The sequence below is a fragment of the Monodon monoceros genome, unplaced genomic scaffold (assembly GCF_005190385.1).
Source record: "Monodon monoceros isolate NGI ecotype Baffin Bay Population unplaced genomic scaffold, NGI_Narwhal_1 Super_Scaffold_13, whole genome shotgun sequence".
Taxonomy (NCBI): domain Eukaryota; kingdom Metazoa; phylum Chordata; class Mammalia; order Artiodactyla; family Monodontidae; genus Monodon; species Monodon monoceros.
The window spans coordinates 27710747-27727573 of NW_021703769.1; the positions used below are offsets into that span (position 1 = coordinate 27710747).

The window sequence follows — 16827 nt, forward strand, 5'->3', positions numbered from 1 at the left end:
CCCCAAGGCATGGGGAACAGGCAGCTCTGGATCCTCGGGCAGGCCAAGAAACTCATCCTCCAAGTGCAGCAGTTTCCAAACTTTTGTATTTTTAGCAGCAGAAGCCATCCTTCAAACAAAACCTTACGCAAAACCTCAAGCTACAAAACAGATCGGGGGCAGCTCTCCCAAGCGAAGCCTGGGCCAGGCCCCAAGCTCCCCCTCCAGCACCCAGGACTCCTTCCACGGGGCCCTATGTGGAGCTCAGTCCGAAACCCCAGACTCGGAGGCCTTGTAGCCCTGAAGCTGAAGCAGCCAGATAGGGTGGGCTCTTACTTAAGACCCCTGGAGGGTGCGGCTGGTCTCCGAGACCTGGACGACTTCGTTCTCCACCAGGGCCTGGCTCCCATCCCCACTGAGCTGTCTCATGCGCAGGTTAATGGAGCCGTAGGTCTTCCTGGAGCCCCTGCCAGGGACGAAGTTCGGCCGGCGGTACAGCTCTCCCTTGCACAGGGAGACCATCAGCAGCACGGACAAGAGCATGCCGCCCACTGTGAGCAGCCCCAGGCCTGCAATGATGCACTTGTCCAGGTGTGAGCCCAGGCGCGCATAGTACATTTCTAGTCGTTCCATCTCCCGTGCTGACACTGTGTCCGGGTTGACACGGGCCTCTCGGGGGACGGTGTACGCAGTCACCACCAGGAGGATCCCGCTCACCAGGAAAACCAGAGCGGAAACGAAGCCGTAATCCACCGGGCGGCTCACAGGCTCCAGGCCTGGCCCCTCTTCTGAACGCAGGGACAGGTCGTCCCTCTGGGATCGGGGCCATGAGGGGACGCCCTCAGGGGGGCTGGGGGAGCTGCCCAGTCTGGCATCCCTAGGGTTCTGGAAATGAGTCTCGTGCTCCTCCGAAAAGAAGCAGGCATTCTCCACACCCGCCCTGCGTGGGGCCGCTGGACCCAGAGGAGCTGGTCTCCTTGGGGCCTGGGGACCATTGCTCAGTGTCTTCAGTTCCAGACCAGGGGAAGATGCCATTGGGAAGGCGGGCCCCAGCTCATCCCTTGGCCGCTTGGCAGCTAGAAGAGAAAACAGAAAGTCAGTGGAATTTAGCAAACCTCTACTGAGAGCCTGCTGGTGCCAGACATCACAGAAGGCCCCGAGAGATGTGAAGGTGAGTCAGGCCCAGTTTCCACCGGGGAGGAGGGGGAGCCCGCCAGCCAGAGGGGGAGGCAGGGGATAAGATAATGACAGAGCAGTGAGACCCAATCCGCGCTAGGATCCTGCTTCACCACTGGCGGGCATGTGGCTTTGGGCAATTCCCGTATCGTCTCTGGGCCTGTTTCCCTCTATATTAAATGACAGTAATACTACCACTCCATATTTAACAGGGCTGATACAGGGATTGAGTTAATCCATATAAAGTGCTCAGAATAGTAAGGACTCAGTAAGTATCAGCAATGAGCTATTATGATGGAGGAAATTTAAATACAGTAGATAGGTTCTAATCCCAGTGTCACCACTTGAGCTTTGGCAAGTGAGGTGACCTTTCTAGACTCAATTTTCTCATCTGTTAAATGTGAATAAGCCAAATGTCTCCCTCATAGGGATGATGTGAGGATTTCATAAAATAAGGCATTTAAGGCCCCTGCCAGTTCAATTAATGGACACTGTTGTGATGAAGTGAGAATGACTGGGGGCAGGGGAAGGGGTAGAGATGAAGGTGGTCGTAAGAACAAAAGGAGAAAGTTAGGGAAGCTTCTAGGAGTTGGTGGCATTTGAGCCAAACCTCAGAGGATGAGTGGGAAATCCCCCAGCACTGAGAGGGGACAAGGGCATTTTGGAGAGGGAGAAGGGGTGCCTTGAGGTCAGCTGTGACCAGCTCACTAAGGACTCTGAAAACCAGGCCAAGGAGCCAGGGAGGCGAGGCGTTGGGGATGGGAGGGCTAACACCGCCTAGGTTTTGGAAAGCTCTCTCTGGCTGCTGCATGGAGGACAGACAGGATGGGGAAGGAGGAGAGTGGAGGCCAGGGGTCCAGGGAGGAACCCAGTGTGGTCAGGGGAGACATGGAAGCTGAGAGGGCAAAGAGAAAGGAGCATATCTGAGAGCCATGACTGAGGTCAAGGCCAAATGCCTTTATGTAAATAGAAGATGGGAGGACCTGGATGCAGACCACAGAAGGGGAGCTGGGAGAGGAGCGGGTAAGGGGGTACTCTCTGCTCAAAGAGGAGACGCCCTACCCAAGTACCTGAATACACACCCACACAGACAGACAGCACATGTGCCAAAGGATACCAGCTTACAGCCCATGGGCCATATTTGGCTCATAGAAGTTCTGCTTTTTTTTGTTTCTGGTCTGTTCATCTGGTTTTTGGTGAAGCAGTTGCCAATATATAAAAAGCAAAAGACTTTACACTTTATTTTTTTATTTTTTTTTTTAAATAGATCTTTATTGGAGTATAATTGCTTTACTATACTGTGTTAGTTTCTGTTGCACAACAAAGCGAGTCAGCCATATGCATACACATGCCCCATATCCCCTCCCTCTTGAGCCTCCCTCCCATCCTCCCTATGCTACCCCTGTAGGTCATCGCAAAGCACCGAACTGATCTCCCTGTGCTATGCGGCTGCTTCCCACCAGCCAACTATTTTACATTTAGTGTATGTATGTCGATGCTACTCTCACTTCGCCCCAGCTTCGCCCTCCCACCCCATGTCCTCAAGTCCATTCTCTATGTCTACCTCTTTATTCCTGCCCCGCAACTAGGTTCATCAGTACCCCCCCTTTTTTTTTTTATAAATTTATTTATTTTTGGCTGCGTTGAGACTTCACTGCTGTGTGTGGGCTTTCTCTAGTTGCAGTGAGCAGGGGCTACTCTTTGTTGTGGTGCGCGGGCTGCTCATTGCGGTGGCGTCTCTTGTTGCAGAGCACGGGCTCTAGAGTACAGGCTCAGTAGTTGTGGCGCACGGGCTTAGTTGCTCCGCGGCATGTGGGATCTTCCTGGACCAGGGCTCGAACCCGTGTCCCCTCCATTGGCAGGCGGATTCTTAACCACTGCGCCACCAGGAAAGCCCACCCCCCTTTTTCTTTTTTTAGATTCCATATATATGCGTTAGCATACAGTATTTGTTTTTCCCTTTCTGACTTACTTCACTCTGTATGACAGACTCTAGGTCCATGCACCTCACTACAAATAACTCAATTTCATTTCTTTTTATGGCTGAGTAATATTCCATCGTATATATGTGCCAAATCTTCTTTATCCATTCATCTGTCGATGGACATTTAGGTTGGTCCCATGTCCTGGCTATTGTACATAGTGCTGCAGTGAACATTTTACACTTTAAACCTTGGATGCCTGGCTTCTCTTGCAAAAGGAAAGAATCTGACCACCCTAGCCCCCATTCCCTCACAGCCACACTCAGCTGGAGCTGATGATGGAGTCCTCCCTCAGGCAGATCTGGTGCTCCCCCGACAGGCCCCACCTGGCATGTAGAACTCCTGATCCCACAGCAGAACTAGCCCGTTCCCCCTGCACACTGATGTACTGTGGGTACATACACCACAGACCCAAGTCCCCACACTGCACAGAGGCCCCCAGGTGCAGAGTGGCTCGTATGCCCTAGTGTGTCTACACACACGTACACAGGATTCTAGACCTTCCTCTGCATTTGTGTGCCTGAATTTATTCTCCAGTTCTCTGTGCTTCAGTGTGTGTGTGTGTGTGTGTGTGTGTGTGAGAGAGAGAGAGAGGGAGAGAGGGAGAGAGAGAGAGAGAGAGAGAGAGGGAGAGAGAGAGAGAGAGGATATAAGCAAATGAATGAAGTGAAAATGAATGGAATGAATGAAATTTAAAGAGCCTCAGGGCAGGAAGGCTCATCTTTCTGATCTTCCTTCCAACATGGGCCTGCATCAGACACCTCCTCTTAGCACACACAGGGCCTTTCATCTGAGTACAAAGCCTGTTTCCACTTACAACCCATCTCTATGACCATGTCCCTTTTTCCTGAGTTCCAATTTAATAAATGTTTACTGAGCACCTACACTCCCTGCTGGGCCCTACTGCAGGCACTTCACTCAGAAGTATTGTGTATAACCCCCACGAGCCCCACGAGCAGTTATTACTATCTCCATTTTACAAAATGTGGCCAAGATCCCATGGCATGCATGTGGGGGCCAGGAGTTGAAAGCAGGTTCCCCAAGAATTGTTATCACTTAAAAGCCTGCAAACCCACACACTCTTGTACCAGCGGCATCATTCCGCCCTCCTTCCCTGGTCTTCCAGGCCTCATTTGTAGATTCTGTACTTTATCCCACTGTTTAACATCAACCACGAGCAGCTTGAGGGCAGGGATATGTCTGGGTCCGCAGCCCCCTGCACAGGGCTTGGAACACAGCCAGCCCTCAGGAATGGTTTGGCAACCTGCCCAGGCAGACAATCCTTCCCAAACACAGGGTGGGGAGTGCCTACTCAGGGCCAGGCTCTGCCCAGACTGTTCCCACTTTCCAGTAAACCAAGAGGAGAGGTGTGTTCATTGGCTTTTTTTACTTTTGGCACCAAAAGCATTTTCCTGAGTGCCCAGCCAGTAACAGGGACTGGCAGTGACCACTCCTGCCCAGTTGGTGTCCAGATGTGGTCCCCCACCCATGTCTTAAGCATCCTCCACAGAACTCAGCCCCTGGAGTGGCCCAGGAACCCCCTTCCCAGACCAACACATTGATGCTTCCATATCCCAGAAAAAACCCAGGACACCCAAATTCTTGGAGCAGGGCTCTTTCACTTGGCAGGAACCCAAAACTTTTTCCTTAGGATGCCAGCAGAGTTAGGAAGAGGGTGGAGGAAAAGGAGGTTCCCTATTACCTAGAGTTGCTATGTATCTGACACACAGGTTCAGAGATGCCCACCACTTACAAGGGCATGCCCAGTAAATTATCCAAAACATAAGCAGAAACAGACAAGCTGACAATGATGCTGGTGTCCACTGCTCACACCCCACAACTGTACCAGTAACACTCAAGTTTCATCTGCAGTCCAACAGGACCTGAAAAGCACACCTCAGTTCCACACTTATACCCCCAGGGGCCTTTTCCACATGCAACATTCACAGACATGGGAAGCCACGCAGTGTGAGCCACAGATCCATAGACCACATTGGTACCCACACTCCAGCAAGGGACAGAGCTGGTTACACACACACACACACACACACACACACACACACACAGAGTTTACTACCCTCAGGACTGCTAAGATCCACCAAGATCCCCCCAGGCCCAGCACCCCACCCACTGGTGTGCACTAACACGCGGGGAGACAGACGCACAGCGGGAGTGGGTAAGCTTCACAAAACCCAATCGATAGACACACGCACGAGTTGTACACAAAGCCTCGGGCGCTCAGATATGTCCACGCTGTTATACCCAAAGTTCCGCTCAGAAAGCCCCAGCACCCCGACTGCCCGCCGCACCCGCGCGCCCGCCAGCCCGCAGCTCACACCCCCTGCTCCTGCCCTTGACCACAAACGCCGCTGGGCCGGGCCAGGCCGGACCGGGCAGAGCGGCGCCGGTAGCCAGGCGGCCAGGCGGCCCACGAAGGCCAGGATCTGCGAGGACAGGCGTGCGTCCGGGTCCCCTCGCCTCGTGTCCTTCGGCCGGGCCGCGAGGTCAGGCTAGCTCTCCTTGGCCGCCCCTCGCCGCCTCGGGCCCTCGGTCTCCCGCCGCCCCTCGCAGTCCCCTTTTCGCGTGCGTACCTGTGCCGGGCCTCCCTCACTGCCTCCCCACGCGGGAGGCGAGGGCGCCGGGCAACGGCGAGGGCGCGTCCTCCCAGTGCGCCTCCCCGCAGCCGGTGCCCGCCCGCCGGTGTCTGTGCTGCGGCGCAGCCCGGGAGAGAGCGGGCCCGGCCGCCGCCTCCTCCTCGCCCTCCCCGGCTCCCGCCCCCTTCCCGGCCGGGCCGGGCCGGGCCCGGCCCGGAGACGCTGCCGCGGCGCACTTACCTGCTCGCTCCGCGCGGGGCTGTACCGAGGCGGCCACGGCCTCTGAGAGCTCCGGGGAGGGAGGACGGAGAAGGGGCGAGAGCCGGGGATCGCCGAGCGCAGCGGATCGGGCTCCGCCCGCGGCCGGCGAGGGCGCCGGGAGAGTTAGCGCGGGGAGGTACTGGGAGGAGGGTAACGGACTAGGGTGAGAGTGGGGGGACACGGATCCATCCTCCTGCCCTCCCCACCCCTTGGGGCAGATCCGTTTCGCCAGCACCTGGGCTTAGGGAATTGAAGCCTTCATCCCGTGGTGCCTGGGCGCAGCGGCGAGGCGCGGGGGTGAGTGCTGAAAGAGACCCCTCCCTCGGCCGCCGGCCTCGCCCCTCGGCTGGGGAGCCCCTACTGCGCCAAGCCCCCACTCTTCCTCCGCTCCTCACCCCCTCCCACCCACACAGCCCTCAGGTTGGACCCAGGGTTCTCTCCGAGGTCCTTAGGTCGGGATAGTCTTCTCTGGCGTTTGTGGCTCCGTGGCTCAAGGGCGCCACCTGAAGGCTGAAAGGAAGCCTCTGAAGACCACCCCTCACCCCCAAACACACGCGCGCGCGCGCGCGCGCACTCCTCCTTTTCCCCTGCTCTTCTTTTTTTGTGGTCCACTGAGGTACACAGCCCAAGACGGGTGTTATCTTGAAGGATTACCAATGGCCACACACCCCTTCTTCCTCCAAGGCCCAGCTGTAGTGCCCCCTCCCCTGGGAAGCCTAGCTCGATGCCCCACACACTCCCTCGCCCCAGGGGCCCCTACAGCTGCGCTCTTTGCCTGCGTTATTGTCCTTATTTCTGAGAGTTGTGATTTTCAGTAAGTGCCAGCATCCCTCATCAGACTGGCACCTCCTGGAGAACAGGGCCCCTGTCTGATCCCCCCCAGAGCCCAGCGGTGGGTTTGGGTGAGCAGGTGGTGAGTAGGGCAGATTCCACTATTTCTCTCCGTTAAAGGGCTCAGATTAAGGTGAGTCAGTGAGATGCCTAGAGCACAAAAGTTAAGGAGACTCTCCCTCTTTGGGGGCCCAGGCGAAGCCCAGAGAGGAGGTCCGTGTGAAGATCACGGGGTTTCCGGAAGTCTCCGTGGCCAGCTCACTCTCGTGGCCTCTGGTAAGTCCTCCCGCCTCTCTGAGCCTCAGTGCTCGCCTCTGCCAATGGAATCATGAAAATGCAGACTCCAGGAGCTTTGGGAGGGTCAGCAGAGGTCAGCCATCTGGAAGGACAGGCAGATGGGGATGCCCTGTCCTGGCTCCTCAGCCACCTCATGTGAGAACCTGACATGTCCTGCTCCAAAGGCCTGTGCCATCCTTGACAAGGAGGACAGTGGAGGCCACCCTGGAGGCCAGGTGCCCAGGCCTTTGAGGCCAGTGTGACAGAGACCAGGGCAGGACCTCCAGGGATGGGAGGGCTTCAGTCTCTTCCTGCCTTCCAGAAGCCTGGCCTATTGTTAGGGACCTCAAAAGGAGCTGGCTGTGGCACCAGACTCCCGAGAGAATCCCAGCTCCACCATTCATGGGTGTGTGGCCTTGTCCCCTCTCAGAGCTCAGTTTCCTCATCTGTTTAATGGACTTAGTAAGGGTTATAGGGATTATATGTGATACTCCCTGTAAAGCGTGCACAGTTCCCTCCCTCAGCCCTGCCTCAGAGCCTTTGCCTTTGCTGTTCCTTCTGCCTGGGACACGCTTCTTCCTGAGACCCCCAGAGCTCGCCCTCACTTCCTTCACGTCTTTGCTCAAATGTCACCTTCTCAGAGACACCTTCCTACATCATCCTTTTAAAACTAGCAGTGCCCCAGCACCCTTTGCTCCTTAACTCTGAATTTTTCTCCATAGCATTTATCAACTCCTGACAGTTGCTTATTTCTTTCTTTATTGTCACCACCACTAAAATATGTGTCAAGAGGCAGAAGCTTTGCCTGTTTCCCTCCCTCCTGTATCCCCAGACACTAGAAAAGGAGCCAACACATAGGAGGCCCTTGATAAATATTTATCGAATAAAGAATAGAGAAAATGAGCAAATATTTATTGAGTTCCTATTATATACTGATTAATGAGGTAGACTTCATCCCTACCCTCTAGAAGTTTGTATTCCAGTGGGAGAAAAGGATAAGTAAATGTAACACTGCCACAGAGCAAAGGTACATAGTGCTGTTCAAGCTTTCAGCAAGGTGCTGACCTAGTCAGGGAGATGGGGATGGCTCCTGGCTCCCCTGCAGAAGTGAGGACTGAGCCGAGATTGAAAGGCTGAATAGGAGGCAACTAGGTAAAGACAGCAGGAAGAGAGGCCCAGCAGAGGGACTGGCATGTGCAAGGGCCCTGGGGTAGAAGAGAGTATGGTGAGTGTGAGGCTTGACGGAGACCAGGGCGTTTGCCCTGAAGGGCTCAATAAGGAACGTTGGAGATAAGGCTGGACTGTCAGTGAGCCAGGTCACTGAGAATCCTTGTAAGCCAAGCAGTTGGTTCTTTATCCCCAGAGCAGTGGGGAGTCATCGATCAGTGTGAGTAAAGAGTTAACAAACTTTTCCTCTTCTGCATGAGAATTTGACCTTTGGTTAACTGTCTAGCTCTGTTTCCTTGGAAACAGATAAACATATATCACTCTGTTACTAGGCAACATTGCTATGATAAAAATGACCCCAAGGAGGAGCCTAGAATGATCCATGTGGTAATGGAGTAGAATTGGAGATATCAGTATGAACTCATGTTTAGCATAATATTGATGAAGATGAGTACGTATTTATGATACATGTGGTAGATAACTATAAATGTATATACACACAAGTCAGTATACACTGCATTTCCTTTCTCTGTCGGCTGCGAGGACCTAGCTGCATGACACTGCATAGCAACAAGCACACCTGGTTCCCACATCTTGGTTTCTAATACCACTCTCCAATAAAAGGAACCAGGGAGAAATGGCTGATTCTAGGACTGGAGCAGGAAATGTACAAGACGAGCCTGGAGTATCTGATAGTGCCAGAAAGTAAGAAAGGAACAAACCACACGCACACACACACACACACGCACACACACAATGATGGGGGTATGTCAAAGGACATAGGGGCTGACTAAAAGAGCTCCTAATAGCCAAAGTTAGAAAAATTTGATCAAAAAAAAATATTGGATTGTAACCTAAAATATGATAAATGAAAAAATGGGGGGGGAAAGAGAAATCTCTGATGCAGAATTCCAAATACTCCATCCTCAGGGAAGCAACATAACGCCCCAATTCTTTTTTTTCTTTAGACTCCTGTGTAGAGATTTTTTATACAATTTTTAAATGTTACATTCCATTTACAGTTATTATAAAATATTGGCTATATTCCCCCGGGTTGTACAATACAGTCTTGTAGCCTATCTTACACACAATAGTCTGTACCTCCCACCCCTCCACCTCTGTGTCGTCCCTCTCCTCTCCCCACTGGTAACCACTAGTTTATTCTCTATTATTTGTGCATAACTCCCCAATTCTTAAGTGTGGGCGGAGCATAGTGCCTTTCAGAGAGTACAGTATGGGAGTGGGGTGGAGATAATTTTATACTGGAGAAACTGACAAACCTGATTACCTCAGCCAGGGGATCAAAGTCAACATCAACAGTCAAATTATGTTAATAGTATGTATCCTTGATATGGTGTGATGGGAATGGCACTTTACCTCTGTGATCTCTCTCACAAAACCCATAACCCCAGTCTAACCAGGAGATAAACATCACACAAATCCCAACTGAGGGACATTTTACAAAATACCTGACCTCAGAACTGTCGAAACAAGGAAAGTCTGAGAAACTGTCACAGCCAAGAGGAGCCTTAAAGATGCATGACAGCTAAATGTACTATGGTGTCCTGGATGAGATCCTGAAATAGGAAAAAAGGACATTAGGTAAATATTAAGGAAATCTGAACAAAGTGTGGACTTTAGCTAATAATAATGGATCAATATTGGTTCATTAATTATAACAAATTTATCATACTAATATAAGGTGTTAATAATAGAAGAAATTGGGTATGGGTATATGGGAACTCTTTGTGCTATCTTCCCAATTTTTCTCTAAATCTAAAACTGTTCTAAAAACTAAAGGGTTTTTTTTTTTCTTAAAGACCCCTGATTGGTAAATTACATCTGGGATGAGAGGAACTATAAATACCTGGTGGGAAATCATATTTTGGGCTTCATGAGCATGATGACTCCTGTAACTGGGCAGGTACAAAGGTATCGGCTCCCAGGGGACATGAAGCTTTTAAGCCACGATGACTCCTGCACCCACCAGCTGGGGATTCATTTCCTTGAACCTGTGCTGTACTGCTCTGGTACACATGCAGCAAGGACTCCCCCGCTGAGAGGGAGAGTTGAGTGCTGGTGCTGACATTGAGTGCCATTCTAGCAAGCTGAGGTTCCTGTCTTACATCCATCAGAGTATGTCAATGCCAAGTACGGCTTGTGGTCATCTGTTGAGTCTGAGTGTGTAGTTGAACCTAAGAAGACTCCTTGTGGACATTGCAGTGGGTGATAAGCAGGAGAATGACGTGATCAGATTTGCATTTTGAAAACATTCTCCCTCTGGCTGCTCCCAGGTGCGAGGGGACAAGAGAGAAAGCAGAGACCATCAGGAGGTTATTGTGGTCATGTTGGCATGTGATAAGTCCTCAATCAATTCACTGCAGTTATGTGTCTATGAGACGTGTGGGTCTGTGAGAGAATGTTCTTGTAGAATATTAGAATATCACTTAATCCAGAATTTTCCAAAGGGTATGGTACATGACATGATTTCTTGGTGTTATATAGATAAATGTGTTTGGGTATCTATGGCTGCACCCCAAAATTTATCAGCTTAAAAGAAAATTATTTATTTGCTCAGTTTTGCAGTTTGGGCTGGATTTGGTGGGGACAGCTCAATTCTTCTCTACATGGTGTCAGCTAGGGTGATACAAACAGCTGGGAACTGGCTGTGGGTTCTTCTATTATCTACCACACTCTCCAGGTGGCTAGCGTGGGCTTCCTTATACAATGGTGGTCTCAAGGTAGTCAGAGTTTTTATGGCACTCAACTTTCCCAGAGTACAAAAGCAGAAGCTGTTGGAGCTTCCTAAAGCTGAGGGAACAGTCACAATGTCACTTCTGCTGCATTCTATTGCTTTAGTGAATGTCACAGGCCAGCCCAGAGTCGAGGGGAGGGGTCTACATAAGTGTATGAATACTGAGAGGCCTGGATCAGTGGAGGCAGTAACAGTCTCCCACCATCTATCCTGTATCTATATACACCCCCCATATGTATATGTATTCATTTTAATGGCTAGGTATTTGTTTTATTCTAATGTGTTTTAGAAAAGTAGATAACTAGCTCAGGAAACTAAAGATATCATGGATAGTATTGCTTAGAATGAGGGCAGAAAAGTATATGAGTCTACATGAAGTTGGAGCAACATATTCTGCTGGTTTCCCCTACTATACGCTCTCCTTTTCTTCTACTGGGATAGACTTGTTGACCGATAGCTAGCACAGTGCAATCAGAATAAGGATTCCATTTCCCAGCCTCCCTTGCAGTTATGTATGAACAAGTAGGCAATGAGCCATTAGTCATCATCAGAGGAGAAGGTGTGGGCAAAATGTATTAAGTGTTCTTAAAGGAAGGGGATATGCCCTCCTTCTCCCCTTTTGTCATTCCTGCTGCCAGGATGCAGACCTGATGGCTGGAGCTGGAGCAGTAGTCTTGGACCGTGAGCTGGAAGCATGTTAGGATGGGGGAGCAAAAAAGTTGAAGGAATCTAGATCCCAGATGACCATGGAAACACCAGCCTGGGATAGTTTCCCACACTTTTTTTTTTTTTTTGCAGTACGCGGGCCTCTCACTGCTGCGGCCTCTCCCGTTGCGGAGCACAGGCTCTGGACGCGCAGGCCCAGCGGCCATGGCTCACGGGCCCAGCCCCTCCACGGCATGTGGGATCCTCCCGGACCGGGGCACGAACCCGTGTCCCCTGCATCGGCAGGTGGACCCCCAACCACCGCGCCACCAGGGAAGCCCTTCCCACACTTTTATTTGTTAGAGAAATAAACTCTTATATAAGCTACTATTACCTGGAATTTTCTGTCACTCAGAAGAGTTTTCCTATCTAATGTGATCGGTTTAAAGACAAATACAAGTAAGTCAAAGTAGAGGTGCTAGGCAAAACCGAGAAGGAGGTATGTGAGTAGCTGAAGTTTGAAAAATACAGATCCAATCTGACCTCCTGTGTTCCAGGTGAGAAAACTCTGAATACAGCCTTCAGTGTGTCCAAAAGGGTCATATGAAAGAATAACCCAGGCAAACTTAAAGTTTCACTAGGGGAAGAAAGGGGGAGAAAGGAAAAGTATTCCTAGAGGAGGGAATAACCCTTTTAACAGGCTCAAGGATGAAGTAATAGTAATGAATTACTTGTGTGTTTATTTTAATTGACAAGCACTTATGTAGCCCTCTCCAAATGCCAGGCAATATTCTAAGTGCTGTACAAACATTAACTCACTTAATTATCGTAACCACCTGTCATGCAGGTGCTATGATTATCTCCATTTTAAGATGAGGAAGTGGAGGCAAGAGTGGTTAATAACTTGCCCAAGGTCACACAGCCGGTTTACGACATTTCTGGGATTCAAATCCAGACCCCAACTAAGTGTTGATAGCCACTATGCTGAGTTCCATCATAATTTTCAAAGCATGTGCAAAATTCCTGAGCTGTTAGTGTTATTCTCCCCACTCGCCCCCCCTTTTTTTTTTTTTTGGCCGAGCCACAAGGCTTGCAGGATCTTAGTTCCCCAACCAGGGATTGAACCCAGGCAACCGCAGTGAAAGCGCCGAGTCTTAACCAGTGGACTGCCAGGGAATTCCTAATCCCCTTTCTTACATTTAGGAAAATTGAATGCCAAAGAGAGGAGATTGCTCTGTAGCCACACTGAGGGGTAGCAGAAGTACAACCAGAACCAAGGGCCTGGACTTCCAGATGGATTTGGGAACCTCAGATAGACCTAAAGTCCCAGGGCTGATTGGCCGCATGCCTACTCTCCCTACCCCATTCAGTTTTATCTCCCACTCATTCACCTGGCGAGGGAATTGGGACTCACATCAACTGGGCAACTTGCCTCAGAGTCACACCCAAGGCTAGTTGCGGCCAAGAAACACTTTTCCCACAGTTGCACTCTGCTTCCAGAGTCTCCACCACCTCGTCAGGGTCAGAGGCTGTGCTTCCCTGACATAAGGACATAGGGTTGTGTACTGGGTACCTGGGCATGGGACAGGTGTGTATAGGATACACGTACACAGGGTGCCTGTGTACAGAGCAGAAGGGCTAGAATACCCGTATACAGGACACTCATGCACAGAAGAGGTGCACGGGACTCATGTGTACAGGGCACACAGGGATAGGATGTGTCATAGGTTGAGTTCCCCCAGAAGCAAACCTGAGACAAGAATTTGAGGGCAAGTGGTTTATCTGGGAGGTGGTTCCAGGAAGCACTGCAGAGGAGTGGGGAATTTCGACACGGAACGGAAGGGAAGGCTTCCGATGTACCAGTGGGCAAGCCCATGGCTGCTGCAGGCAACTGGGACTCAGTCCTGCTGGACTGAGTATTGTCCCACCAGAGAGCTGAGGGAAGGGAGGTATTTATCTACCAACTCCTTTTTGCCAGCACGTCCAGCCTGTCCTCTGCACAGGTCAAGCACGTTCCTTAAGCAGAGAGTCAGATGTACTTTGCAGTAGGAAGCCCTAGGCACATATGGAGAAGGGGAATGTCAGGGGGATGTGGGTGGAGCTCTGGAAGCATTTGCTACAGGACACAGAGGTGCAGGGCATGTTCAGGACCCATGAGTACACAGATAAAGAGCACAGGCAGAAGGCAAATGATCAGATTACCAGCCTTGCTGTCTGGGGTGAAGCGAGGGCCTGCTGGGAGGGGGGAAATAGCACAGAAGAAGAGGCAGTGTTGGGACCCCCAAGTCAACTGGTCCTCCATCCGTGTGCTCCAGCTGGCTGCTGTGATGGCATGAACTTGCGTGGTAAGAAAGGTGGGCTTAAGGGCTCTCACAGTGTGGAAGCTTCTCTCTGCTAAACTTCCGCCTTATTTGTATTTTACAAAGTGGGGATGAGGGCGAAGGTGCCCAGGATAAAAGAGGGACCGCCCTCAAGGCTGGGTAGGGCCCTAGATTAGGAGTTAGACACGGAGGCAGAGCTCAGTGAGATCACTGAGCCCACTTGCTGCATCCAAGAGATGGAAATAACTCTGCCCACGTGTCTCAGGGCAGGTCACCTACTACTCTTACACCTCGGGTTCCCTGTCTGTCCAGTGAGCATCACGGAAGTCCTCTCCCTGCTATGGACTTCACAGAGCTGTTTTGAGGAGCAGATCAGGTCACAAACAAGAAGACACTTGGAAGAGAATAAAATATATAGGTGGGGGGATTATGGAAGGGCCTGAGTGGGGGCAATCAAGGAACCTGGCTTCTCCCTCTAGCTCTGCTGCTATAGTTTTAGGATATTGGTTTGACTCCTGTAATAAAGAGGCCCAAAATGATAGTGCCTTTAATAAAACAGAATTCATTTCTCTTTCATGTAAAAGCATACACAGCAGTTAAGGCTGATACGGTAGCTTCACATGTCGCAGGAGACCTCAGTTCTTTCTATCTTGTTGTTCTGCCATCCTCCACCTGGTGGCCCAAGATGGCTGCTCCAGCTCCAGCCCTTATGAGTATATTCCAGTCAGCAGAAGGAGAAGCGGGGGAGGGGCAGGAATCCTCCTCCCTCCTTTTAAAGGCACAGCCCAGAAATTGCACACATCACGTCCATTCATATCCCACTGACCAGGATTTAATCATCTGACCACACTTCCCTGCCGGGGAGTCTAGGGATAGTCTTTTGCCATGTGTGAATGGGAGAAGGGATATTGAGGAACAACCTGCAATTTTTGCCACAGCTGCTGACTTGTTTGGGCAAAACTCACACCACCATCTGAGCCATGGTTTCTTCATCTGCAAATTTATTCATTCATCCATTCATTCATATATTCATTCATTCATATATATATTCCAGGTTTGTGATATAAAGTACGATTTTTGAACCACTTGATTGCTAATGAATTCTCCTACTAGCTGGACCATAAGCCCTGTGAGGTCAGGTGTGAGGTCTTTTTACTCAGCGCCATACCTCTGGCATCCAGGGCAGAGCCTCGTCTGGCACATGGAAGCCATATTACCAGCTGCCCATGGATGATGCATGGATGGCCATTCTGGCTTTGATAATTGGTGAGGACATTTTTCCTCGCTGAGGAGTTTAAGTTCTTTCCTTTCCTAGGCCTCCTGGTTCCACCTCCCCTTCTCCCCATGTGCCAAGGCTTTCCAAGCCTATGAAATAAAACGTTCTCTGAGCCAGAATCGTGAGAGTAGGATTAAAAATAAATGAAAGTGTGTCAAAACAAGTTAACCACAAGAAATGTCTTCCCAGGATAATTCAGCGTTGGCACTGGAGGCCAAGGACAGAGCATCAGGCTCTAATAGCCAAGCACTCCTATCAACACCACTCCTGTGTCGGGCAGAGAACCTGCTGGGCTGCCCAGGATGGCAGCAGATGGCCTAGCCTGAGCCCCCGCTTGACCCTCCACCCCTGAAAGACAACAGGCAAGACCCTCCCACACAGGTCAGGGAGAACAGGTTCTAATTCCAACCCTGTTGCTTACCTGCTGGGATGATCCTAGGAAAATCTATGCCTCTTTGAGCCTCAGTTTCCTCACCTGTAAAAAAGGGTTAATAATAGGCTCTTAATCAACTATAAAATGCAGATTACAATGGTACCTACCTCGTAGGCAGAGGTTCCCAAATGTTCTCAGTTCATGGCATCCTTATCATCTCTGTAATTTTTTCACAGTGCACCAGGCCCAAAGAAATGTCTAACAGCTATTTGTTAAATTAGTTTCAAACAACTTAATAGTAGTTTGTACAGTATTCAACAGATATTAATTTATTTCCCTCAAATTTTAAAAATATTTTGCAGTGCCCCTGTGAGTTTTCTGAAGTGCCTCTGGGTGCCTTGGCACTCAGTTTGGGAACTGCAGTCACAAGGTTTTGAGGATGAGATGAGGTTGTGTTGTCAAGGGCTTATCACAATGCCTGGTCTGGAGTCAGAGAGCAGTAAATGTTAATTGTCCTAAATCATCCTCCAGTCTCTCTAGTCCTTTCTGTGTCTCCTGCCGCTGCCACCCAGCAACTCTTCCTGACTCCAGCTCCTGCCATCTCATGGTTTTTGCTTGCCGCCTTCCGTCTGGACCCCTCGGGGCCTGTGGCCCTGCTTCTGAACTAACTTCCTTTTCGTATAGAATTGCCATCCCCCCTTCTTCATTCCTCCCTAACTCCACACGTGGCACAATCTCTTCATAGGTGGAGTATACATTCTGGCCTCTTAATTTGGGGCTTGGCTGTGTGACTCACTTTGCTTACATGGCAAAAGTGACAGCTTGGGGCTTCCCTGGTGGCGCAGTGGTTGAGAGTCCGCCTACTGATGCAGGGGACACGGGTTCGTGCCCCAGTCCGGGAAGATCCCACATGCCGCGGAGTGGTTGGGCCCGAGCCATGGCCGCTGGGCCTGAGCATCCGGAGCCTGTGCTCCGCAATGGGAGAGGCCACAGCAGTGAGAGGCCCGCGTACCGCAAAAAAAAAAAAAAAAAAAAAAGTGACAGCTTGATCGTTCTGAGCCTAAGTCTCAAGAGGCCTCACATGGTTCCACTTGCTCTCTATCCTCTGCCATTGCCAAGAGAAGAACTTGCCCCAGTAGCCCAGTGATTCTAGGAGGAGGACAAGAGACCCATGGCGAAGGCTCAAATCTG

General features: G+C 50.7%; 1 protein-coding gene across 1 annotated transcript in view; it reads right to left on the minus strand.

The window, feature by feature from the left end:
• Window positions 1-64: 64 nt before the first annotated feature.
• Window positions 65-16827, minus strand: part of TMEM74B (transmembrane protein 74B) — a 28395-nt gene continuing 11632 nt past the window's right edge. The window contains exon 2 of the mRNA XM_029221882.1: window positions 65-1055. Within this exon, the coding sequence (XP_029077715.1) occupies window positions 316-1055 (740 nt within the window). The 3' untranslated portion in view covers window positions 65-315. The remainder of the gene's footprint in view (window positions 1056-16827) is intronic.